Consider the following 27,217-nt stretch of genomic DNA (forward strand, 5'->3'; position numbering starts at 1 on the left):
CAGTCTTCAACTGTCCAATTTTGGTGAGCTCGTGCAAATTGTAGCCTCTTTTTCCTATTTGTAGTGGAGATGAGTGGTACCCGGTGGGGTCTTCTGCTGTTGTAGCCCATCTGCCTCAAGGTTGTGTGTGTTGTGGCTTCACAAATGCTTTGCTGCATACCTCGGTTGTAACGAGTGGTTATTTCAGTCAAAGTTGCTCTTCTATCAGCTTGAATTAGTCGGCCCATTCTCCTCTGACCTCTAGCATCAACAAGGCATTTTCGCCCACAGGACTGCCGCATACTGGATGTTTATCCCTTTTCACACCATTCATTGTAAACCCTAGAAATGGTTGTGCGTGAAAATCCCAGTAACTGAGCAGATTGTGAAATACTCAGACCGGCCCGTCTGGCACCAACAACCATGCCACGCTCAAAATTGCTTAAATCACCTTTCTTTCCCATTCTGACATTCAGTTTGGAGTTCAGGAGATTGTCTTGACCAGGACCACACCCCTAAATGCATTGGAGCAACTGCCATGTGATTGGTTGATTAGATAATTGCATTAATGAGAAATTGAACAGGTGTTCCTAATAATCCTTTAGGTGAGTGTATATTCTTGATCAGTAATTGAGTTAAATCTATATTTTTTGTATTTATATATATTTTGAATTATTAAATTACATTTTTATTTGACATATCCAACCAGAATAAACCTCAGCGCTAATGAAAGATGAAATCACGCTGCAGAAAAACTGTTTTATTGTGAAGTTTTTGTTCCATTCATGTAATTCATCATACTGTTGTCACTGTTATACTTATATATACATGTGTGTGTGTGTGTGTGTGTGTGTGTGTGTGTGTGTGTGTGTACCTGCACTAGGAAGTGTTCAGGCATGTTATCAGATATGCGTCCCACCGTGTAATTCGTCTTGATGACATCATCATGGATCTGAAACTCTTGTTTGCAATTAAGGCTGTAACACACACACACACACACACACACACACACACACACACACACACACACAAATAAACAAAACCACAAATTTACAAACTAAAAGGAAATGAAAGTTGAATGGTAGTAACACTGAGACTGACAGATTCATGTGTGTGTGTGTGTGTGTGTGTGTGTGTGTGTGTGTGTGTGTGTGTTTCCTGTGGAGGAAACGATTAAACAAACTAAATATTGTGTGTTTGGATGTGACATCACACATCAGTGCAAATACAGCAGCATTTAACCACAAACAGAGAGATTAGTGTGTGTGTGTGTGTGTGTGTGTGTGTGTGTGTTTACGTACGTGATAACGACCGGAGCCACTTTATTGGTGATGATGGATTTGGCTCGGCTCTTGTGGATAAAAGGGGCCGGGCTTAGTGGCTGCCTGCTGTCCATCACAATGTCGCTATGGAAACGCTCAGGTGCTGGTGGAGGGGCGGCGCTGGCAGTCGTACCCATGCTCTACTGGCAGCTTTCACACACACACACACACACACACACACACACACAATACTTTTAAAAAATACTCAGCATTCACTGTTTTTCTAATAAACACATGGTGTGTGTGAGGGGAATTAACCATGAGGACGTGCTGATAGAGTGGACACACTAACACTGCCACACACACACACACACACACACACACACACACACACACACACACAGCAGGAAGGGAAGAAGCTCATCACAGCAGGATGCATCTGTGGCCTCGACACGGTGTGTAAAGGTGATTCCTGTTTAATAAAACTCCAGTCTGAGGAGAAGACGTCTCCCTCTGAGCGCTCGGCTAACGTTACACACACACACACACACCAGGAGGTTAGTTAAACAGCTCCTAACCTCAACACAGCAGACTTCACGTTAAATAAAACACACTTCCTGTTAAACAGCAGCTCCACCTGAGCTCAGAGCACACGGCCTCGCGCCGCACCGTCACCCAGGTGGGGACCGCTCTCCAGGTTCCTCTGCAGGTTCCTCTGCAGGTTCCTCTCCAGGTTCCTCTCCTCTTCCTTCTTCCTGTGAAGCTGCTTTGTGTTAAAATCGCAGCACAAAAGACAAACGCCTGCAGATGTTCTTCTGAAGGAGCTCTTTATTCTTCACGTCTTACAAAAATGTTCCACTCGCATTAAAACTCTATTTCAGGAAACATCTCCATCCAGATGGAAGCGCTTTGGAGGCGGTCACATGACCAGCACCGCGCAGTGAGGCATCACTCAGAGTGTCTGAGGAACACGTGGAGCGTCTGAGAGGGAGCGCTACACACCTGAACACACACACACACACACACACACACACACAGCTTCACGCTGTGAATAATGCTACACAGGGGTGTGTGTGGCTAGACATGCCAGGTACACACCCCCATTCCTCCACACACTGTGTTGTCCTGTGTATCTGCTGCATGTGTGTGTGTGTGTGTGTGTGTGTGAGAGACGCGCTGCAGAACCTTGATGTGAACAGTAACTGAAGCTCTTGTCCTGAACCTGTGTGAGATTATACTCACTGCTGCTGCCACCTGATTGGCTGATCGGATGTGTGTGTCGAGGTCTACAGGTGTTCCTATTAAAGTGGACGATGAGTGTAAATATATAATCAAAATTTTTATTTCAACGTAAAAAATAAAGACATAAAATGAACTCTCGTCCCGTTATAACCAACCGTACCGACTCAGGCGCGGCGGGTCACATGACCAGCCGACTATTCACTTTTTCTTTATTTATAAATTGAATAAATAATGTTAATAATTTAACAATTATTCCTCTTTAACTCCTCCCCCTCATGTTTATGTAACATTATGGGATGTACTGAATAGTCTGTTTATGTAATAATCTGTAAAGTGATAAAAAATTAAATGTCTTCCTTTCTAAATCATAAAAGGAAATAAAGAAATAAAGGTGATGATGTCACGGAAAAACACGTGTGCAGGTTTCCTCACACCGGGTCAAAGGTCAAGAGGAAGTCTGACTTCAGTCACATTATTAACCAACGGAAATAAGATCAGGAAATGACATCACCAGCTTCAGCTCTGATCCACTGACAAAACACATACACATACACACACACGCACACACACACACGCACACGCGTGCACACCACATACACACACACACACATACACGCACACACGTGCACACCACATACACACACACACACACACACACGTGCACACCACATATACACACACACACACACACGCGGGCACACGCACGCACACGCACGCACACACACATACACGCACACACGTGCACACCACATACACACACACACACACACACACACACACACACACACACACACGCGGGCACACGCACGCACACACACGCACACACACGCACATACACGCACACGCGTGCACACCACATACACACACACACATACACACACACACACATACACGCACACGCGTGCACACCACATACACACACACGCACACACACACACACATACAAGCACACACACACACATACACGCACACGCGTGCACACCACATACACACACACACACACACACACACACACACGGACATGCACACACACACACATACACGCACACGCGTGCACACCACATACACACACACACACACACACATGGACATGCACATACACACACGCACACACAAACGCGCACATTTGGTTTTTATCATTTTTTATTCGTTCTGCTCATTTTGTTAATTTTGCCCTTGAAGATCTCACACCAGCCGTGATGTAAAGAAACAGATGAGGGACAGATCAGTGTATCAGTGTGATGAGGGTTACAGAGAGACATGTCCAAGACTTCAGTGAGACACGGTGAGAGACATTACACACACAAGGAGCGGACCTGGAACAGCAGTGAACCTCCTCAGGAGCGACCGTTACCTCATCCAGGAGCTCATAAAAGAACCCAGGAGAACATCTAAAAGACCTGCAGGCCCCACTCACCTCAGAGTCTTGAGGTCAGAGTTCATGATTCAACAATAAGAAAAAAGAGACTGGGGGACAAAAATGGCATCCATGGGAGAGTTCAGAGGTGAAAGTCACTGCTGACCGAAAAGAACCCAACAGCTCGTCTTACATTTACCAAAAAACATCCTGATCATCACTGAGACTTCTGGACAAATCTTCTGTGGACTGATGAGACAAACGTTGAACTTTTTGTAAAGTGTGTGTCTGTTACATCTGACTCATCTGTCACAAACTAACAGCGTTTCAAAAAACAAACATCGTCCCCACAGTCACACATGGTATGTGGTGGTAGTGTGAAGGTCTGGAGCTTCACACCTTCAGGACCTGGACGACGTGCTGTTATTGATGGAACCATGAATTCTGAGATCCACAGAAATCCTGAAGTGACCTTAAACTCAAGTAGGGCTGCAACAACTAATCGATAAAATCAATAATTATCGATAATGAAATTCGTTGTCAACGAATGCCGTTATCGATTAGTTGGGCTGCTCACGTCACTGAGGCGCGCGACCACAAGATGCACAAATACACACAGATACACAGCCGCTCGCGCAATGGAGGTTACAGGAGCGTCTGCAGGAAAAAAGCGCGCGACCCGAGTCCTCCAAGGTTTGATAGCAATTTACATTAAACGCCTCTAATAAGACGGTAACCTGCACGCTAAGCAAGGCCGAGCTTTCACGGCATGTCATGCACTAACACTTAAACAGAAAACGTGTTGGTGTTACGGATGGCGAAACGTCAGCAGGGTCAGTAAAAACTGTATCTCTTCATCGTGTAAAAGTTGTATAGTTTAAGTGCTTCTGTTTAAACTGTTTGCTAACTTCGGGACAGTCGCGTTAGATCTGTTCACGTGCTACTCGCTAGCATCACATTGCACAATCACCTCATGAGCAACAGTGATAGATCTAATAGTAGATTAGCTTAAGTTACACGGTGCGAATAACAGGAGAATATTACATTTAGTGATTGTTGTGGTTTTTAGCGAACGCAAATAACAGTATATTTGTGACTATTAGCTTTTTGCATTTCTACAGTTTTTTTATAGTCCACTACAAAGTTAACTTGTAATTTACTGTGGTTTTACTTATGAATACATCATTTTATTATACAAAATTACATTATTTTAGCTGTTTATATCTTATCAACTGAATATATCAGTGTATTTTTTAAACTATAAACTGTATATATTATATACACTACATTTCATTTAAGGTTTCAATTGTCAAAATTAAAAATTATGTGGCTTTTGCATTTTTTAAAGTTAAATTTTATACATAAATAATACCTAAATTTATGTTTTTTTTATAGTTATAAGCAAAATATCAAATTTAAGAAGCGGTTAGGTTTTATCCAAATAATCGATTAATCGAAAACATAATCGCCCAACTAATCGATTAGCAAAATAATCGTTAGTTGCAGCCCTAAACTCAAGGTTCTTCAGCAGGACAATGATCTGGAACACCGCAGTAACTCGGGTGTGGAGCGGCCCAGTCAAAGTCCGGACTTGAACCTGACCGAGATCATCAAACAGGACGTTCATGCTCGAAACCCTCCAGTGTGTCTGAAATAAACCAATTCTGCAGAAAAGAGCGGGACAGAATTCCTCCAGAGCATCGTAAGACTCACGAGTGCCAGTTAACGAGCAGGAAAACTTCATTTTAGAAGTGAATTATAATAGTTAATGATCTTTAAAATGTTTTGAAATTGTATTTCTGCATTTGTTTTATATTTAATTTGTATCTCTCTGCCTGTCTCTCTTTCATACACACACACACACCCTAAAGCTCTGTTACAGCAGTGAGTGTATCCTCACTGCAGAAGCGACTTCCTCCCTCACTTCCTGAGTTGCACCACAGCGCTGAGCGCACACAGACAGGAACACCGCCACAGGCAGCGCGCGGGGCAGAGACACACTCGCGGCCCTGAGGGACACCGCCACAGCTCGGGGACGTCTCACACTCCATTATACAACACCACCGTTACACTGATCGCCACATTCACACTCTCACTCTTACACCACATGCGCGCGCTCGCACACACTCACACACACACACACACACACACTCACACACACACAAACAGAGGAAACACACTAAGGGACACGCCCAGTTCATAACCAGCATCAGGAGCCTCCTGTGGTCTCGTCCTCACCCAGAACAAAACGATTCGGTTTCATCATGAACTGATTCGAATCAGAGTCATTTCAAACACAAATGAGTCATTCACACTCAAGAGGAGATTAAAGGTCCCATGTTTCACTAGATCTGTAACAGATCAACAAGTCTGTGTGTGTGTGTGTGTGTGTGTGTGTAATACTCTTCAGATAAGCATCTTGATCATCTAAAATAGCATCTAAAGGTCATTAGGGTTTATCTAACGTATTCCCACACACTCCTGAGGCGCAGCACTCTGTTTATCTTCATCACAAACACAGCTACCAGTGTGCCACGCAGGCTAAAAATAATGGCACCCCGCCCGAGACACGGCCTGAGCCACATCGCGGCATTAACGCTGCAGGAATAGCGCAAAATTACAGCAGAGTGCAGCGAGCAGCTCGTCAGGGCACGGCCGAGAATAACACACACGCTCAAGGTGACCACACCCATACTCTCACACACACACACCCATACTCTCACACACACACACAGATTTATTCTGAGCAGAGTATAAACCACCACACACACTCCGCCCTGCTGTAAGGAACCTTCTCTAGACCGTGTTCAGACGGGATCAGCTTCTCGTCTCACACTGACTCTGTCGGTGGTCTCTGGACAGACGCTACACAGAGGGCGTGTCTCGGGGAGATCTCACCACGCTGGGGTTAATAATGATGATGATGATGATGAAGATCTCTCAGGTAAGGTGATGAACTCTGGTGAACTCCGCGTGTCTCTCAGTGTGATGCGGCTGAGGATTTGTCCAAACAGAACACCGCTGGATCTGGAACTGTTTCTCAGAGAGACGCAGAGAATAAATACTGACACGCTCGACCAGCGCAGAAGTAAAGTCTCAGAGTAACACCTGCAGTAATGGAGACACTCCAGCTCAATATAATCACATCTGCATTCAACATTCTCCCTACACCCTGTTCCCTACACCCTGTTCCCTACACCCTACACATTCATCTTACATACTGTGACCGTGACCACACTCAACTGTTACCTCTCCTTCTATCCTCTCTCTCTCTCCTGATCCGCCAGTGATCCAGACCCCCTCTGTCCTCTGGACCCGTCTGACTCGTCCTGGTGTCCCTCTTCTGGTTGGAGATCTCGTCACATGGACGCCCCCGGGATGCGTGTGGTGACTGGGGACGGTTCCACTTTACCATGAAGACGGTCCTGTCCTCTGTTCTGATACAGACAGCTGTTCTCTGAGGACTCGTGACTGCAGTCACTCAATAGTTCAGGACTGGAGTTTCCTACAGTCTACCTGAGCCGTCAATAACCAACTGGACTCCATATGAACTTCTCCACGTCTCCTGTTATACTGAACCTCCAGCCTCCTAACACACAGTATGAGTGCAGATCAATCCCTGCTATCTGTTATCACCCAGATGAGGATGGGTTCCCTGTTGAGTCTGGTTCCTCTCAAGGTTTCTTCCTATTACCATCTCAGGGAGTTTTTCCCTCAGCACCGTCACCCTCGACTCGTTCATCAGGGACGATCTGATCATTCTGATTCACACACACTCACATCTCACACACTTCTGTAATTTATTTTTTTAATTGTGTAAAGCTGCAGGAATGGGAATCTGCAGTCACCTCCTGATGCCACATCCTAACGATCCCTCGGTGCTGATTCGGTTAAAATTGCGACTCTATAAGTATCACGATTTAATAAATATCCTGATCCAATTTTGTTACAATTTTAAATCTTTAAAAACGTTTGTATGAGTAATGAGTAAATACCATCCCTACACCCTGCTCCCTACACCCTGCTCCCTACACCCTGCTCCCTACACCCTGCTCCCTACACCCTGCTCCCTACACCCTGCTCCCTACACCCTGCTCCCCACAGTGACACCAATTAGGGCCAATCAAACTGAGAACCATGCGATTCTGCTCACTGCCCAATCGACCGCTTCATCTCACTCACTCATCATCTATACCACTTTATCCTGTATTCAGGGTCGCAGGGGGCGGAGCCTATCCCAGGAGTAGGGCAGTGGTAGCTCAGAGGGCTAAGGCACCGAGTTACTGATCAGACGGTTGGCGGTTTGAGCCCCTTCTTTACTCAAACATACACACTCCCTAAATCCTACACCCTGCTCCCTACACCCTACATCCTACACCCTGCTCCCTACACCCTACCCTGAGCTACACTACGGCATACTGAAGCTCAGTGGAATATCTTACTGACGCTGGAGCTGGTTCTCATTCTGATATTTCCTCAGTTAGTGCACACACACACACACACACACACACACACACACACACACACACACAGAGAGAGAAAGTCGGTCCGTACCTGTCTCCGTTTTTGTCCTTCACCTCAAAGTAAACCAACTTGATCCTCCATCCATACTGTGTGTGTGTGTGTGTGTGTGTGTGTGTGTGTGTGGTTATACACTGAGAGCCGGTGTTTAATGCAGAGTACAAAAGGAAGACACACACACACTTACATCAGCAAAGGAAACAGGGCAAATCTGTGTGTGTGTGTGTGGAGAGGATGCGGGGGCGGAACCTTTCGGTCTTACTCACCAGCCCATAGCAGTAAAGTGTATTCACACACACACACACACACACACATATAAATATATATAAATATGTATATATATATATATATATATATATATATAAAAACATGCACGCACACACACAAAAATACATGCACTCAAAACACACAACAAACATCTCCACTACACACACACACACACACACACACACGTGCATTATAGTGTATATGACCGTTAGAAATAGTTACTTAAGCTTCCTTTAACTCACACACCCTCAACTGTCTGACTACATCCTCTCTCTCTCTGACACACACACACACACACACACACACACACACACACACACACACACAGATTACCACATGAATTAAAAAGGCGTGAGCGTGCAAAACCCTCCTCACACACAGGAGCGCAAATCACACACTGCAGCTAATGGGATGTACGATCACGGTACGCAGTTCACACACACACACTAACTCACACACACACACACAGTACTTTACAGTGAAAAGGAGGAATAAGACGATAAAAGGAGAGACAGGAAGTGGAGAGGAGAGACAGGAAGTGGAGAGGAGAGACAGGAAGTGGAGAGGATGGATAGGGAGGAGAATTAAGAGATGAGAAAAAGATGAGAAAAGAGAACAGATGAGAAGTGACAAGAAAAGAAAAAACAGAAGGAGAGATCAGATGGAAGAAAAGATTTCAGGAGAAAAAAACAAGTCTGTCTCTCTGTCTGTGCGTCTCTGTCTGTGCGTCTCTGTCTGTGCGTCTCTGTCTGTGCCTCTCTGTCTGTGCCTCTCTGTCTGTGCCTCTCTGTCTGTGCCTCTCTGTCTGTGCCTCTCTGTCTGTGCCTCTCTGTCTGTGCGTCTGTCTCTCAGCTGTGAGAGTTAAACAGAGAGACAGATGAGGAATTGATGTTCCATTACTTCTTGTTTTAAAAACAACAGGAAGACAGAGCAGTCTTATATTAAATGTGTGTGTGTGTGTGTGTGTGTGTGTGTGTGTGTGTGTGTGTGTGTGTGAGACACATCATGTGTCTGAAAAATTTGTGCGACCTGAACATGCACTCAGTTTGCACTTTTACACAGTCCGGTGTGTGTGTGTGTGTGTGTGTGTGTGTGTGTGTGTTTTGCAAGTCTAGGCAGAATTTTAGTACACACACACACTTCCTGTGTGATGTTCTACATCTTACAGATAAATAGTTTTTTTAAACTTACATTTCCAACTGACCTGATTGCATCACACACACACACACACACACACACACACACACACACACACACACACACACGCCACCAATGCTCATCTTTCCACAAACACACACACAAGAATGTGACTCTATATTCAATTAAATTCATATATGATATTATGCTAATACGCACACACACACACACACACACACACACACACACACACACACACACACACACACAGGTCCTGCCCACTAGGGGCAGTGTTGTCAATTAACTGTTGTTAAAAGTCATTTGCATAGAATTTACATAAAGAGTGAAAATAGTTAGGTTAGATTAAGGTGGGGGGGGAAGGGGGGGCGGCTTTAACACTCTGTCAATCACACACACACTGGTGTATCAACATGTCCGTCTCGGCACTGAGTGAACTGGGTCCGGTTATAACCAGTTTACTTTAAAGTCATGTTCTAGGGTTAGGGTTAGGGTTAGGGTTAAAGTTAGGGTTAGGGTTAGGGAACCACCAGGAACGATTAGATACGATATCATCATGAGGTGAGAACCCACGCTCATTCCATCTGCACTGCCCTTCTGTACATATCATGATTTTATAATTATCCAATTTGATATTCATTTCTTTGTTATGTTTATTACTAATCTTAACAAACTTAATAATAATAATAAAAATAATAATAATAATAATAATAATTTACTCCTTCCTCTACACTTATTTCAGACACACAGACTTCCTAAAAAAAAAAAAAAACAGAAACATTACCAAATTCAGCGTCTAATCTCGTGTTCCGCAGGTCTGATCCGGCTGTGTGTAATTTAATACTAGGACCAAACACAGGACCAGGCAGGTCTGGACAGCTTGGTTCCCCTTAATAAATAAAATCATCATTTAAAAACTGCATTTTCTATTTACTTGGTTTAACTTTGTGTAATATTAAAATCAGGACAAGGGGCAAATACTTTTTCACACCACAGTACTGTGCATACATTAGTAAACTGGCAGTAAAACTGGGCTGTCCGGTGAAACAGCGAAGGAACTGTTTCACACACACACGTACGGACACACGTACGCACGCACGCACGTACGCACACATACACGTACGCACACACACACGTACGCACACACACACGTACGCACACACACACGTACGCACACACACACGTACGCACACACACACGTACGCACACACACACGTACGCACACACACACGTACGCACACACACACGTACGCACACACGTACGCACACACGTACGCACACACACACGTACGCACACACGTACGCACACACACAATACACTTTCTTATAACACTTGATGATCTCATGATGGTTCCTCCGGTTCCTCCACGTCCTCAGAACCAGCAGGTCATGATCAGGTATAAACTTTCACAAGTTAATTAAGAATATTTACATCGCCTGCTCAAAAGTATGTACACCCCTGAGTATTTTGTGGAAAGCCTTCCCAGGAGAGTGGAGTGTATTATTAAAACTCATCTGGACACAAACACACACACGGGTGTGATGGTCAGGGGAGCACATACTTTTGAACATACAGTATTTATATTAGCATTAGGGGTGTGTGTGTGTGTGTGCGCACACTGACTCAGATGCTCTAACACAACTGTTTGTGTCTTGGGGCGCGCTAACCTTTTCACACAGTGTGTGTGTCTCACCAGGTGTGCTGCTCTTACACTAATTGACTGTCTGTATGTTAGCTGTGTGTGTGTGTGTGTGTGTGTGTGTAAAGGATTAGGGTACACTTCTCCATTAGGCCCTGTGGTGAAGACGCCATGACTTCATTAGAGACCAATCTCCCGGTGTGTGTGTGTGTGTGTGTGTGTGTGTGTGTGTGTGTGTGAATGAGTGTGTGAGAGAGAGATAAGGTAGTGGTTTTGTTAATGAAAGTGTGTGTAACACTCGTTCTCAGGTTAACCTCACTGATAAACTAGTTAGAAGTTAATAAGTTCTCCTCCTCTCTTTAGTAGCACGTGTATAGTGGATACACACACTCTCTCTCTCACACACACACACACACACACACACTAAACTATGGAGTGATAAACTTTTTCTAAACCCTACAGTCGACTCCAGTCCAGCAGGGGGCGCCGTGTTGGTGTGTACAGGAAGGTCAGGTTTAGCTCAGGGGTTAAGTCAACCACTACGGTTTGGAAGGTCCCAGGTTCAAATCCCATGACCACCATGTTGTCCCTTTTGGGCCCTTGAGCGAGACCCTTACCCCTCAACTGCTCATATATATATAATGAGATAAAAGTCGTTGTGAATAGGGGCGTCGGCCAAATGCTGTAAATGTGAGAATAGGACACATAACTGAACAGTCTGAGGAGCTCGCTAGCATCTTCGACATCTGTTTCACCTCAGCTAACAAAAGCGCCGAACAGGATTAGCGTTATGCTAGTTAGCCTCATACCTTGCTTGAGTGACGTACACGGATAGCTAACTAACACGTTCTGCAGCTAATGAGTAGTGTATGGCGATCGATCGGGCAGCACCTTGGCTTCCAGTGCTATGACAACGCCCTCGATGATGTCATCATAAAGAAACGTACATCCTTCTTGACCGTGTTCACAAACGACGAGGCTGTAATTAAACGCTACGCCGCAGAGTCGTCGTCAGCTTTCAGAGCGAGCTGATTTCTCCTGTCAGGTTTTATTATTATTATTGTTATTATGGAGCTCAGTATCGGTATCTGCTCGTCATCGTTAATCTCCTTGATGTCGATACCGCACATTAGCACATTAGCACATCATGGCACCTCCATAAGCTACTTTATGACTTGACAAGATCTCCAAGCTGCAGTTTCACTCACAGTGTGTTAAATCACATAGCCTATATAAATTGTGGTGTGTGAGAGAGGGAAAGAGAGAGAGAGAGAAAGAGTGTGTGTGTGTGTGTGTGTGTGTGAGAGATTGTTCGCTAAAAGCTAAGTTTGTCCAGGATTTCATTTAGCTTAGCATCAAAGACGGGTTTTATTCTGACTCCTGTAATTAATTAGCATAAAATGTGAGCAAGCTAATAAAGGCTCAGTAGTTGAGGCTAGCGACGTGTGTGTGTGTGTGTGTGTGTGTGTGTGTGTGTGGTGTGAATAGCTGCCATGTCTCTTTGATGTCTCAGGCGCAGTGTAAATAAAGTGAGGTGTGAAAAGGGTGGCAGTTAAGTAGCGACATAACACACATCCTCAAACACACACACACTCACACACACACTCACACTTCACCTGTGTATCAGACAGCAGTGAATATAAAGAACTGTGGGAGAGGGGAAGCTAACCCTCCATGCTACGGAAAATAATAAATTCTCTCAGTTAAATTAATTGCTTAGTCAGTGCTACAAGCTAACAGTGTTTTTAACATTTAAAAAAGTTTATTATGATAATGTTTGTACGGTTGATTTTCTATCACTTGTTAGTGCGTCACATTGTTAATGACGAGGCAGGGGACCGACGGAAGATCTCTGAGATGGGGAGGGAGGGGGCTAGTGGACATTACCTCAGGTCACCTGCAGGGGGAGCAGGAACAGACACACATCTTAACCTTAACCTGCCTGTCTGCCTCACACTACAGCCTTGACCTGAGGGGAACCGAGGCACCGCAGCACCAGAGCCAGCAGTGATCTCAACACCCGGGGGAGGAGAGAGACAGAGACATACAGACAGAGACAGAGACCAAGAGAGAGAGAGAGAGAGGAGATTTTTTTCTTTTATATTTATTATATGAGGTTTATATAAAGTCGATAATTTTTAACTGATTGGCAACAATGTAACGTTCATCCTGATAAACACCGCGGACCTGAACTGAGAGAGAGACAGACAGACTGGGAGAATAATAATAATAATAATGTACATATATTTATATACGCTTTTTTTGTTTAATAATAATGTTCACGAGTCACTTAATCTCTAACTAAATATCGTTACTCTTCTATTTTATATACATTTATTTATTATTACTCTTTCTATACTGTTTTTCTTTCCTCTCTACTCCTGTTATGTTGTAACTTATTTCTCAGCTTTAGGCAGCACAGATGTAAAGATCTGTCATGTCAATAAAACACCTCTCAATTTTGAGACAGACAGAGAGAGAGAGAGACACACACACACACACACACACAGATTATATTCCTGTCTGTCTCTCAGACCTACTGGAGTGCTGCTCTAACAGATTCTAACAGGAGTCAGGTTTAAAACCTTGCAGCCTCCCTGTCTGTCTCTCCCTCTCTCTGTCTGTCTCTCTCTGTCTCTCTCTCCCTCTCTGTCTCTCTCTCCCTCTGTCCCTCTCTGTCTCTCTCTCCCTCTCTGTCTCTCTCTCTCTCTCCCTGTCTGTCTCTCCCTCTCTCTCTCTGTCTCTCTCTCCCTCTCTCCCTCTCTCTCCCTGTCTCTCTCTGTCTGTCTCTCCCTCTCTCTCTCTGTCTCTCTCTCCCTCTCGGTCTCTCTCTCTCTGTCTCTCTCTCCCTCTGTCCCTCTCTGTCTCTCACTCTCTCCCTGTGTGTCTCTCCCTCTGTCTCTCTCTCCCTCTCTGTCTCTCTCTCTCTCTCCCTGTGTGTCTCTCTATCTCTCTGTCTCTCTCTCCCTCTCTGTCTCTCTCTCCCTCTGTCCCTCTCTCCCTCTCTGTCTCTCTCTCTCTCTCCCTGTCTGTCTCTCCCTCTCTCTCTCTCTCTCTCTCTCCCTCTCTCTCCCTCTCTCTCTCTCTCTCCCTCTCTGTCTCTCTCTCTCTCTCTCTCTCTCCCTCTGTCCCTCTCTGTCTCTCTCTCTCTGTCTGTCTCTCTCTCTCTCTCTCTCTGTCTCTCTCTCCCTCTCTGTCTCTCTCCCTCTCTCCCTGTGTGTCTCTCTATCTGTCTCTCTCTCCCTAACTCTCCCTCTCTCCCTCAGAGCTCTTCATTGTCTTTGCTCAGACTGTGTGTATCACTCCAGCGCGCGCACACACACACACACACTTCACGTGTTTAAACACAGTGTTACAAACAGAGACGCTACAAAATAATTCGTGCTAACGAGTGTTAGAGCTCCCGGTGTGCGGTGTTTACTCACACTCACACACACACACACTCACAGAGCTTCAACACCGCACAGTGTGTTACTTTATAAGCACGCTCTCACACGCGCGCGCAACAGAATCTGAAAAAACTTCATTACTCACCATCGCTCCTCTCCGCACGCGCACACACACCAACAGTAACGCGCGGTGCAGTGTGTGTGTGTTCAGTACCGAGCTGTGTGTCTCAACACTCGGATCAGTGTGTGTGTGTGTGTGTGTTTTTGTTGAGAAAACTCCGCTGTCGGTGGATGTGCTTCTGCGCATGCGCACTCTCCCGAGCGCGAGCCCAGAGTCTGGTGTATGAGCGCGTGCAGAGCTGAGAGACTAACCTGTGTGTGTGTGTGTGTGTGTGTTTATTAATCAGTCTTTTTTTATTATAGAAATACTTTTACTGCAGTGTTACACATTAATACTGTTATATTTATTTATTTATTTATTAATTTAAACACTAGTGTTAGTCCCCTGATGGTTCAAGAGTGTGTGTAAAGAGTTCAAATGTTACATCTAATAATAATCTGATCTTTAATGTAATCAGTGATATTATTATTATTATTATTATTATTATTATTATTATTTGAGGTTGAAGCCCACGTACATGTCTGTGTGTCTCTCTGTACAGCAGAACTCTCTGTCTAACTTATTAATACAAAGAAATCCCATTCTGTAAGGTTGAGTATCTTACGCCTTGTTTACACTAAGTTGTCCTTCTTTGGTGCTCAGACAAATACACTCCCTGTTCGGTAATCGGAGAGTGAATCACAGATGAGAAATGGAAAAAGTAGATCAAAGGATAAAGATGAAGTTTTGTCTTAAAACCACTCCAGCGTGTTAAAATTCACTTATACCACTTCAGCGCTGTTATTTCAGCCAAAGTGAAAATATGAACTAATCCCAGTCAAAATATTCAAATTCAAAATTCAAATTCAAATTCAAATTCAAATTTTATTTGTCACATACACAAACATACACAGTACGAAATGTAGTGAAATGTATTAAAAACAAGAGTGTCTCTATCATAGCTAATGTACCCCATGGTGGTAATTTTGCCGGTTTTAAAACGCTGTAAACTAACTTAAAGAACAAAAACAAAGAAAAGGTGGTCACTTTATCTTTTCTAATTAATATCTATTGGTGCAGGTGTTTGTTTACATTGAGACAGTAGCGCATTAGTAGATTATTTTACAGTAGATTATTAAATCCCACACATAACTGTTCATAACATCACTTTTACTCCACATTTAGATTCACTGATGGTGCAGATTAAACTTCAGCCAGAGATCTAAGGACTGCAGGAGATTCAGTAACGTCTAGACAGACAGTTTGACTTGATGATGAGACGAAACCTGGACAAACAGAGAAAAAATTACTGGTCCTTCAGTGTATGAAATTTAAAGGCATCTTCAAAAGAGTGAGTTCTGACTGACGTACAGACAAAACTATATATATATATATATGTTTGTTTATTTATTTATTTATTTTTATTTTTTTATGCTCAGCAAAAACACAATTTTTATTATCGATTTTTTTTCTAAATTATTTTCAGTTATTCATTTTGATTGTTTAAATTAATATCTTAATGCTTTTAATTTATATTTATACAGTACTTTATACAATACATACATTAATAAATAAGTGATCAGATTTAGCATCAGAAACTCAAAAAGTCTTTAAAGAGATCAAAAACACAGAAAATGGAGGTACAGAGTGTGCGTGTGTGTTTGTGTACTTGTGTGTTAGATGTCAATACACATGAGTTTATAATGATGTATATCTTAAAAGAAGTCAAAGATGGAAAGTGTGTGTGTGTGTGTGTGTGTGTGTGTGTGTTTAGTGTGTCCTCATTTCCAGTTGAATAGATGATGAGCTGTTACATGAAGCCCTTGAAGAGTTGCTTTAATGCCCCCTCGTGATAGGGAGGGGTTTGGGGTAGGAGGGGGGGGGGTGACAGTGTGTGTGTGTGTGTGTGGGGGGGGATGCAATGGAGTAAAGGGGGGTATAAAAGCTGGAGGCAGCAGTCCCTGAGATTTCAGTGTGCCATGATGTATCGGGCGGGAGTGCTGCTGCTCCTGCTCCTCCTCAGCGGTGTGGGACGAGGCTCGGGCTCGGCGCCGGGTTCAGGGTTCGGATCTCAGAGGAATGAGACTCTTCACTTTCCATCCTACATGATGCGACTGTATCGCAGCTTCAGCACCAATCAGACGCCTGCAACTCCAACATCATCATCACCTTCATCATCATCGTCGCTCCGTCAGCATCATACGGATCAAGACCGAGTGCTGAGAGCCGACACGGTGCGCAGTGTCGCCCCCAAGAGTAAGTCCCAAAACTTATTCAGTTTATACAACTTATTTATTCACTTATTTATTCATTAGGTCGTTAATTCATTCTTTCATTCTGTTGTTGTTCATTTGCTTCTCCTCTGGTGTTTATGGAGTACAACAACATGAAACGTAAAAAGTCAAAACTATGATTAATAACAAAGTTATGATTCATTTTAATCATTTTAATTCAGTAATAAAGAATATTAGAACAAAAGCAGTTTCAGTGTAGTCTTTAACTGTTGATTAATGACGTTCCCCTGTTCCCCTGCAGTGACACGTCACTATTTCTCCCTATACACTGATATATTTATATAAACTGTGTTATACGTGTTAATATTTAGACATGTACTTCTGCAGTGTTCCTCCATGTGCACACACACACACACACACACACACACACACACACACACACACAGAACACCTGGTGAGTTAGAGACTCTTTGTGTGTGTGTGTGTGTGTGTGTGTGTGTGTGTGTGTGTGTGTGTGTGTGTGTGTGGAGTCGTCCAGGTCATGCTGTAGATCAGATTTCTATAATGAGTTTGTAATTGTGGCTTTAATTCCCGGATGTGTAATGGGAAGTGTGTGTGTGTGTGTGTGTGCACTGCAGTCAGAGTCAAATACACATCAGGGGCAAATAAATAAAGTCTGAGTCAGGGATCAGAGATTTACCCCCCCCCCCCCTCCCCGTGATGTTGATTGGCCGTGTTTCCAGACTTCCCTCCTACAAATCACTTGTTAAACCCAAATCAACATGTCGCCTTTTTACACATCGACCTGATTAGATTAGGAGCCTGTGTGTGTGTGTGTGTGTGTGTGTGTGAGGGGGGTGAGAAAGCTTGTGTGTAGGCGTGTGTGTTTGCGAAGGAGGATATGCATAAGCCAAACAACCTGGTCGTGTGTGTGTGTGTGTGTGTGTGTGTGTGTGTGTGTGTGTGTGTGTGTGTGTGTGTGAGAAAAGCAGAAGATTATTTAATAGTGTTTACTTCAGTTTCTGTCAATTAATCAAATCAGCATAAGTTTCTCTCTCTCTCTCACACACACACACACACACACACACACACACCTCCCTCCTTTTAAGATATTAATAATTTCAGACATTTTATAATTTAGTATTTTCAGCAGTTACACATAAAATATTTATACAAAAGTGACATAATGTTCATTTAAAAAGAAGTAAACGTAATGTATTTTTACTTTGTGTATTTTTTTATTTATTGTTACTATTTATTACACAAAACATGTTTAAATCAAAAACTCTTTGCAGAAATCTTCACCCGTCTCCGTGGTTGTTGTATTTTATTGATATTTTTTTCCTTCGGTTCTCGTCGCTAACGTCACTTTCGTTTTTTTTTTTTTTTTCTAAAACAGGTTTAATCTTTCGGGACAGGAACTGGATCACGACCTTTGACCTTTCCACTTTGCTCTCAGAGCACCACGTCCAGGCGGTCGAGCTGAGGATCCGGGTTCCCGTGGCGTCTGAACACCCGAGCGTTACCGTGGAGCTGCGCCATCATCAGGACCGGCCGTGTCCCAAACGCGGCGCCTGTATCGAGGACCAGTCGCTGGGATCCCTCCCAGAATCCTCTCTGATCAGCTCGTCCAGCCAGTGGAGAGTGTATAACGTCACGGCTCGGCTGCTCCGCTGGATGGACGATGCGCTTTCGCAGAGGAGGAGGAGGACGAGGGCGAAGGTCAAAGGTCAGACCCCTGCAGGTGTCAAAGTGGTGAACGCAGGGACGAACCGAGCGCTGCTGGTGGTCTTCTCACACGAGGGGTCACGGGGCGGAGAGCAGGACAGAGCGAGTCTCCTGCGGACGGCCGAACGGTCCAAGTTCCTCCTGAGCGCAGAGGGGCAGGTGCTGAGGAGGGTGAAGAGACAGAAGAGCCGCCGCAAGAACGACAAGAACGAGAGGGAGAGAGAGAGCGAGAAGAGAAACCACTGCAGGAGAGTGGACATGCACGTCGACTTCGACCGGATCGGGTGGGGCTCCTGGATCGTCTTCCCTAAAAAGTACAACGCTTACCGCTGTGAGGGGGCGTGTCCCAATCCACTCGGAGAGGACTTCCACCCCACCAACCACGCCTACATGCAGGTGAGTAGTGCACGTCACCAGAACACGCCTGTGAGGGATAAAGCACTCAGGAGCACACACACACACACACACACACACACACACACACGCTGATGATTTTCCTATTACAGCATGCTCCTGAGTGCTTTATTCCTCCTACACCACACCTACACCTGTTCCTGTCCTCACTCTGTCTCTCCCTCAGAGTTTACTGAGACACTTCCAGCCGAGCCGAGTGCCCTCGCCGTGCTGCGCTCCGATCCGCACCAGCGCCCTCAGCATGCTCTACTACGAGAACGGAGAGATGACGCTGCGCCATCACGAGGAGATGGTGGTGGAGGAGTGCGGCTGTCACTGAGGGAGCGAGGGATCAGACCTCCGTCAGAGACTAACCCTATAACCTCTTAAACACTGCGTTCTTAAAGGCTCCGTCCCAAATCAGAGAAAAATAGACTCAGTAACCCTATGTAGTGCACCACGTGTCCAGTAGGGGGGGCATCCGGTGCTGTTTCCTTCTCCCTAAACTAAACTAGTGCACTAGATACAAAGTGGAGAAAGCGTTTCACTGGGTAAGCTCACTACACAGGGGTATAAGATCAGTTTCTCCTCCTGAGGGAGTTCAGTATTAAAGCACTGCTCATGGATTTAAATCCTGTAAATATTTAATGTAAATAACACAGAAACACTCTTAATATTTATGTTCATATTATTTATGATCTTTTGTAAAAAAACATGCGGGTAATATTTTTCCAGAATAAAAAATGCATTTTCAATAAATACGTTTTCTCTGTGCTGCTTTTATTTTTACTATTATTATTATTATTATTATTATTATAAATTTAATTTCACTTGAATGCAGCTTGTTTCATGTATGCACTAGAGGTCTACCGGTGGCTCCGCCCGTTTACACCTCAGGTTTAAGTGCAGGGGATAAAAACCGAACGCACGGTAAATAATCAATGACGTTTATTGATTTGACCCGTGAGGTATTGCAGATCTGTTAATACTGAACAAGCGGTATTCCTTAACTACTAACAATGTAACAACAAATACTGAAATAATAAAACACTAACTGAGTATATATGAGTGTATTGTTGGGATAAACCATATTTTTGTTTGGCCGTTCAGTGCGTATTTGTAGAGAGGGTGTGCTCCCTCTGGACCATGTGACACCGGGGGGTTTCCAGGTTGATGCCCCTGTGGTTTATTCATAGTCATGGCAAAGCTGAGGCCGACAGGAAAGTTAAGGTGTTTAAAGTCAAGCGGCATGTCCCTGGGTATGAGGGGGACACGGGGTGAAAGCGTCGTCCTCTTCACCACTACTACGGGTCAGAACATTCGCCTGAATAATGTTGGCCGGAGGTCTACTGACGCAGAGTCTTTTTTTATGGCACAGTTTTGGGGATTTAAGTGATAAATGATGCCACTTCTAAATTTAATAGACTTGGCGGAATTCCCATCGGCTCCAAAGAATTTACAAATTCCCCAGAAAAGTTACCGGCTTCTTCTTGGTCCATATCAGTAACGACCGATTTGTACGTAGTGCGAAGTCCAGGCCGCTCCTGCAGAACGTTGTTGTTGTTGTTGTTGATTTTGTCGATGTGAGAATCGCGTATTCACAAAGTCGCTACCTCTGGTCCTGGAATTTGTTGAAACTGAAGACGACAACACGCAAAAGTCTGATGGAAACGAAGCCTGATACTCCGTCAGAGGGGAACTTTCCATCTCAAGGCTGAGTAGATGTTTTGAGAGGACTTCTGTTTTCTTTTTATTTATTTCAACAATATTTTTATTGATTTAAAAACTGGGATATTACAGGGAAGACATGTAGTGTTTAAATACAGAATTTTAAAACCTCCTTATAAATCCCTACAGCAATATCTGGGTAAAAGCGGGAAAGTTTAAGTTTGGAGAAATGAGCCCTGTGTACAAACTTAAACTGTAATAAAGAGTGGCGGCACATAAGGAAGTTAAATTGACAAGTTTAAGAATTGAATTCCAAGTATCATCTGACAGTGAGAGATTTCAATCTTTCTCCCAAGCAGTTTTAATTTTACTTAAAGGGGTGTGACTCAAACCCATCAATCCACCGTAAATATTGAATGAAGTGTCTTACTCGCAGATATCTGAAAAAGTTTGAATTGGGAAGGTTAAACCTCTCAGAGAGCTGCTCAAACGATGCAAACTTATGATCAACAAACAGATCTTTGCAAAGCTTGATGCCCTTATTGTACCATTCCTGAAACACTGAATCATGTAAAGAAGGTTGGAAGAGATGGTTAGAGACAATAGGACTGGACAGAGAGAAGCCCAGAAGACCGCTGTGCTGTCTGAACTGAGCCCATACTCTCAGGGTATGTCTAACAACTGAGTTATTGATAGATTTAATTGAGGGGATGGGGAGTGCAGATCCAAGGAGTGCAGAGACAGAGAGATTCTTTACAGACTTTATCTCCTTTTCCACCCAGGCAGGCCGATTAGGTTGGTTATGAAAATATGCCCAAAAGATGACAGATCAAATGTTTGCTGCCCAGTAGTAAAAACGAAGATTAGACAGAGCCATGCCACCGTCTCTCTTAGATCTTTGAAGTAAGGACTTATTAAACCGTGGATGTTTACCTTCCCAAAGGTAAGAGGATATAATTGAGTCTAAAGCACCAAAGTAAGATTTGGAAATAAAAACAGGTATAGACTGAGAGATATAAAAAGGACTTCTGTTTTCTGAGCTTGTATAGCACCACCTGGTGGAGACGCCTGTAACTCCCTGTTCACACACCTGAAACAGAATTGTCTTAAAGAACATGTTATAAAATCTAAAACAGAGTTACATCATAAATGCTATACAATTTTTACTCCCACAGTCTGGGTGCCAAAATATTTGGCCACATTTACGACACTGAATCATATGAATTAATTTGAATCTTTTGAATCAGAGAGATCTAGCTGAGATTGAGGAACATTTAGAGCACACACACACACACACACACACACACTGTTTCAGTTTTAAATGAGTTAAATGTGTTGTATTGTGAGGACCTGATACCCAGTGGGGTGAGACTGAGGGGGCTGAAACCTCTCTGAGGCCCTCTAGTGGCTGACTGCGGTACAAGATTGCCCTTTCCCATGTTACTGTATTACTGAACTCTAGTGAATGAGAGAGGAGAGTGTGCACTATACAGGGAATAGAGTGTGTGGTTTGGGACGCACCCGTTGTAAACTGACTGTGTTTATGGGCAGTGTAGTGTGTGTGTGTGTTCACTATACACTCAATAGGGAGTAGTGTGTGTGTGTGTGTGTGTGTGTGTGTGTTCACTATACACTCAATAGGGAGTAGTGTGTGTATGTTCACTATACACTCAATAGGGAGTAGTGTGTGTGTGTGTGTGTGTGTGTGTGTGTGTGTATGTTCACTATACACTCAATAGGGAGTAGTGTGTGTGTGTGTGTGTGTGTGTGTGTGTGTGTGTGTGTTCAGTATACAGTCAAATTGTGTGTAGTGTGCACTCTGTAGTGTATAGGGTGTGTGTGTGTGCTTTGGGACGCACCCTGTAGTGTGAATGATTCAGCACAAGGCCCTGTCGGTTTCGGACACACCCCTCCAGTCGTAAAGCAGGTCGGCGGTGTTTTGCGACAGTTGCGACACGGGCACGCGCTGCAGTCCGCTCTGCCGTTTGTTTCGGTCGGTTTGATTTGAGTGTCGGCTCGTGACGTGTATATTTACAGAGCTTTGAAGTGGAGTGTAAACATAAACAAGCGACACTCTGAGTGAGGGAGGAAGCGCTGCACGTGAACTCGGGCAGATTAAACTCGATAATAAAAAAACGGGTGAGAGCTCGTGCATGAGGAACTGCAGTGTGTGTTTTACTAAACCCCCCCATGCTTTATAGGGATTTACTTACACACACACACACACACACAGAGCGCTGCACGGTGTGCTGAGTCAGTGTGTTAATTATAGCAGTGAGGAGCTCGAGCGCGAGGTTGGATCTCTGAGGTCAGTAACAGGTGTGTGTGTGAGTGAGTGAGAGAGAGAGAGAGTGTGAGTGTGGGGGAGAGAGAGAGAGAGTGAATGAGTGTGTGTGTGTGTGTGTGTGTGTGTGTGTGAGACTGAACCTTAATCAGTTTGGTTTCTGATCCATGTATGAGCTTTCTGTGATTTCATACACTGTGGAATGATGACAGATCAGATGATGGACAGACAGACAGACGAACTACACCACACAACAACACACAACACTCCACTACACTACACAACACCACAGTACACTACGCTACACCACACCACACTACACCACTACACTACACCACACTACAGTACACTACACCACTACACGACACCACAGTACACTAAACTACACCACACAACACTACACTACACCACACACAACTACACCACTACACTACACTACACTACACTACACTACACCACACAACACTACACTACACCACACACCACTACACTACACCACAAGACTACACCACTACACTACACCACAAGACTACACCACTACACACCACTACACTACTCCACAAGACTACACCACTACACTACACTACACCACACACAACTACACTACACCACAAGACTACACCACTACACTACACCACACACCACTACACTACACCACAAGACTACACCACTACACTACACCACAAGACTACACCACTACACACCACTACACTACACCACAAGACTACACCACTACACTACACTACACTACACCACACACAACTACACTACACCACAAGACTACACCACTACACTACACTACACCACAAGACTACACCACTACACTACACTACACTACACACCACTACACTACACACCACTACACTACACTACACTACACACCACTACACTACACACCACTACACTACACACCACTACACTACACACCACTACACTACACTACACTACAACACTACACTACAACACTACACTACTACACTACACTACTACACTACACACCACTACACTACACTACACTACACTACACTACACCACAACACACTACACCACAACACACTACACCACAGTACACTACACTACACAACATTACACCACAGTACACCAAACTACACCAAAGTACACTACACCAAAGTAAACTACACCACTACACTACACTACACAACATTACACCACAGTACACTACACAACACCACAGTACACTACGCTACACCACACCACACTACACTAAACTACACTACACCACAGTACAGTACACTACACTACATTACACCACATGACTCTGTGTGTGACAGACAGATAGATGATGTACACATTGCAGATTGTCGTAGTTATTTTATTCCCCTTCACACACACTAACCCTTAAGTGAGGATGAAATCAGGAATCTGTCCCCTCGCCCCTGAGACAGCGGTACCTACCCCACTCACTCATGCTGGCTCCTGCAGTGTGTGAGTTCTTTACCGCTAACGCCTCTAACTAGAACTACAAGTGTACAGCCTCCAGGTTATAAGTACCATGTTTAATTCCTCACACACGCGCCTCTTGGCGCAGTAACAACTCTTCAATCTCCTTACCTGCTCCGCCTTCAGACATTAGGCCACACCCCCTACCTGAGTCTGCACTATGCTAAGTGACTGGGCTTCAAGGGGTGTTTTAGTACAAATCGATTAACACTATTTATACACTCTTTAGATCGCGCTAACTGGCACAGGATGGGGGAGGCGGTGGCCACCGTCGCCCGGAGGATCAACGCCACCATGGAGGATGGGTTAGACACGCTGGGTAAACACCTCGACTCTAGTCTTTGTCTTTATACAATATGTAGACAATCATTAATATAATCTGTATTAAAGTGTGGTGATGTAAGAGACATAAAACACACACGGATGTGCTATTAGAGGAGAATAATCAGCTTGAGTGTGATCACAGTAACCCTGCTCCATCACACCACACGGTCCCTCAGTGTTCATCACTTACACATACTACAACCGTGTGTCTGAGGATAATAAACACTCTACACTAATATCTAATATCTGTCTCTGTCATGTGTAGATCTGTCAGACTGTAACCTAATCAGCTTTCCTGATGGCGTCTTAAAAATGATTCGCAGCTGTGCAGATAAAATACACACCATCACACTGGCTAACAACAAACTCAAGAGTTTAAGCAGCAAGTTCTTCACCATGTTCACCCAGTTAAGAGGTACAGACCCCTGACCGGTCCACCACTCCACCTCCTGACCCTCTTACACAGAATACATGACACACATAATACATGTGCATTACTAAATCCATGATGCTGCCTGAGGCTACAGTAGAGAGAAGCACTGCAGGAAGGTTAATCACAGTGTGTATATATATATGTGTGTGTGTGTGTAGAGCTGGATGTACAGGGCAACACGCTGACTAAACTTCCAGACGCTGTTGGAGACGTGCAGCATCTCACCAGCATCAATTTGTCTAATAATAACTTCAGTGTTTTTCCTGAACAACTGACAAACATACAGACGCTGCAGAACATCAACATGTCAGGAAACCAGATCGCAGGTATTATTTTTATTATTATTATTATTATTATTAATAAATACACTAGCTTGGCACTTCCTGCCTTACCTTAATGTGACCGAAGTCTTTCTAGAATTTGGGTAAACAGGTGAGTCTGGAAGATGAAATCATGTGACCGTACTGCCTTTAAACATGCTAAAATGATTAGCGCTGCTAGCACTGATGTGAAGGTGTACTTAGACGGGTTAGCGATAACCCTCGCAGGCTCTTAGGAGCTCGACTGGGGATGTTTTTAATAATGGCTTGTAATCTGCTCTGAACCCCAGTGTGATCTGCACCCTGAGTGTAATAATTATTTTCTGTTCTGTGTCCTTTTTCAGAGGTCCCGTGGGAACGTGTCTGCGCGATGTCGTCCCTTAGCGCTCTGGATTTGAGATCTAATCCACTCACTTCATCACCACACACTTCACATAGCTTTACTCTAATCACATAGACACACACACACACACAGCAGTCATCTGGGGTAGCTCTCAGTCCAGGGCTGTGTCCCAAACCTCATGCTAGTGTAGCTAATTAGCATGGCACAATAATAAAGAATTACTATATTTACTACAGGTATTATCAGGTATTGGTTAGTGTTTCTTGGGGTGGCTGATTTGGGATAAAGCCCTGTTCTCTCAAGACATGAAAGTGAAACCTGAAGGGGAAAAAACTAGTTGGCTTTGGAAACTTGCTCAGTTTTTTTGTCGATGTTATTCTGATGCTGCTGTTTCTCCACTAAATAAATATCCAGGTAAATATTTAACATCAAAATTGGCTCTTTAATTTCTCATTGACCGGACGTCACCATCCTGGGATTTGGCAGACGTGGGGGCTGGGGGGGGGGTATTGGGGGTATTGGGGGAGATGGGGTGGGGAGATGGGGGGGGGTGTCTATAGTCCAACACCTTATCCACTGAGCCCGCCCTGGCATCAGTCACATGGTGTGCTTGTTCATCAAGAAATCCATGAGCATTATGGCTGATGAACATGACCAGTATAACGCACTGGTTCCCAAACACTGGGGCACTGAAAATTTTATTTTGGTCGCCATGATTGCAATTTATGTCTGCAGTACACCTTTTAGTCACAAGGGGGAGTTAGATGGTTAGAAAACACTGTCATGGTTTGCGCGATAATTCTGCAGCAGTTTAGAGTGAGAGTAAATCAGATGACCTGTGACCCCGCCTATAAAAACAGCTATTGGGTGTCGTTTGTAATTACTCGTTTTACTGGTGATATTTTACTTTACTTTAGGTTAAACGTTAATTATACCACGCATGTGCCAGTTTATCACCGCGCAGCTTAGCTTGCTCATTTAACAGTTCTGTATATTCACATCTTTTAACCTAAACTGATACTCTTGGCATTGTTTTAGAAAGTTACAGTGTGTCTAATTTACATACAATCCTAAACATTTTTGACCTTCTAAGATTTTGGGACTGTAAAGTTACAAA

The 27,217-nt window shown here is 44.0% G+C and overlaps 3 protein-coding genes across 5 annotated transcripts in view; 2 read left to right on the top strand and 1 right to left on the bottom strand.

Moving 5' to 3' along the window:
- The window catches only part of pald1a (phosphatase domain containing paladin 1a), a 39,088-nt gene extending 24,047 nt beyond the window's left edge, over window positions 1-15,041 (bottom strand). The window contains exons 1-3 of one of the 2 annotated variants that reach the window (XM_053511695.1): window positions 14,958-15,041; window positions 1,281-1,451; window positions 854-956 (exon numbers count right to left, since the gene is read on the bottom strand). In XM_053511695.1, coding sequence (XP_053367670.1) covers window positions 854-956; window positions 1,281-1,438 — 261 coding nt within the window. In that variant the 5' untranslated portion in view covers window positions 1,439-1,451; window positions 14,958-15,041. Of the gene's footprint in view, window positions 1-853; window positions 957-1,280; window positions 1,452-8,394; window positions 8,550-14,957 lie in introns of those variants that run through there. The other variant, XM_053511694.1, reaches the window with a different exon arrangement.
- A 1,853-nt stretch (window positions 15,042-16,894) lies between these two features.
- On the top strand, window positions 16,895-19,607 carry ndr2 (nodal-related 2). The gene is made up of 3 exons (XM_053510854.1): window positions 16,895-17,168; window positions 18,546-19,270; window positions 19,455-19,607. Exons 1-3 carry the CDS (start codon window positions 16,895-16,897, stop codon window positions 19,605-19,607), a joined length of 1,152 nt encoding a protein of 383 aa, XP_053366829.1.
- A 3,261-nt stretch (window positions 19,608-22,868) lies between these two features.
- On the top strand, window positions 22,869-26,330 carry lrrc20 (leucine rich repeat containing 20). Of its 2 annotated transcripts, none has more exons than XM_053511891.1 (5): window positions 22,869-23,243; window positions 24,910-24,999; window positions 25,270-25,419; window positions 25,596-25,763; window positions 26,102-26,330. In XM_053511891.1, the coding sequence occupies exons 2-5, from the start codon at window positions 24,930-24,932 to the stop codon at window positions 26,212-26,214; spliced, it is 501 nt and encodes a 166-aa protein (XP_053367866.1). In that variant the 5' UTR covers window positions 22,869-23,243; window positions 24,910-24,929; the 3' UTR covers window positions 26,215-26,330. The 2 variants fall into 2 exon arrangements, with proteins under 2 accessions (XP_053367866.1, XP_053367867.1); XM_053511892.1 differs by having other exon boundaries at window positions 22,869-23,074.
- Window positions 26,331-27,217: the final 887 nt, after the last annotated feature.

The sequence above is a fragment of the Clarias gariepinus genome, chromosome 14 (genome assembly GCF_024256425.1).
Source record: "Clarias gariepinus isolate MV-2021 ecotype Netherlands chromosome 14, CGAR_prim_01v2, whole genome shotgun sequence".
NCBI lineage: Eukaryota > Metazoa > Chordata > Actinopteri > Siluriformes > Clariidae > Clarias > Clarias gariepinus.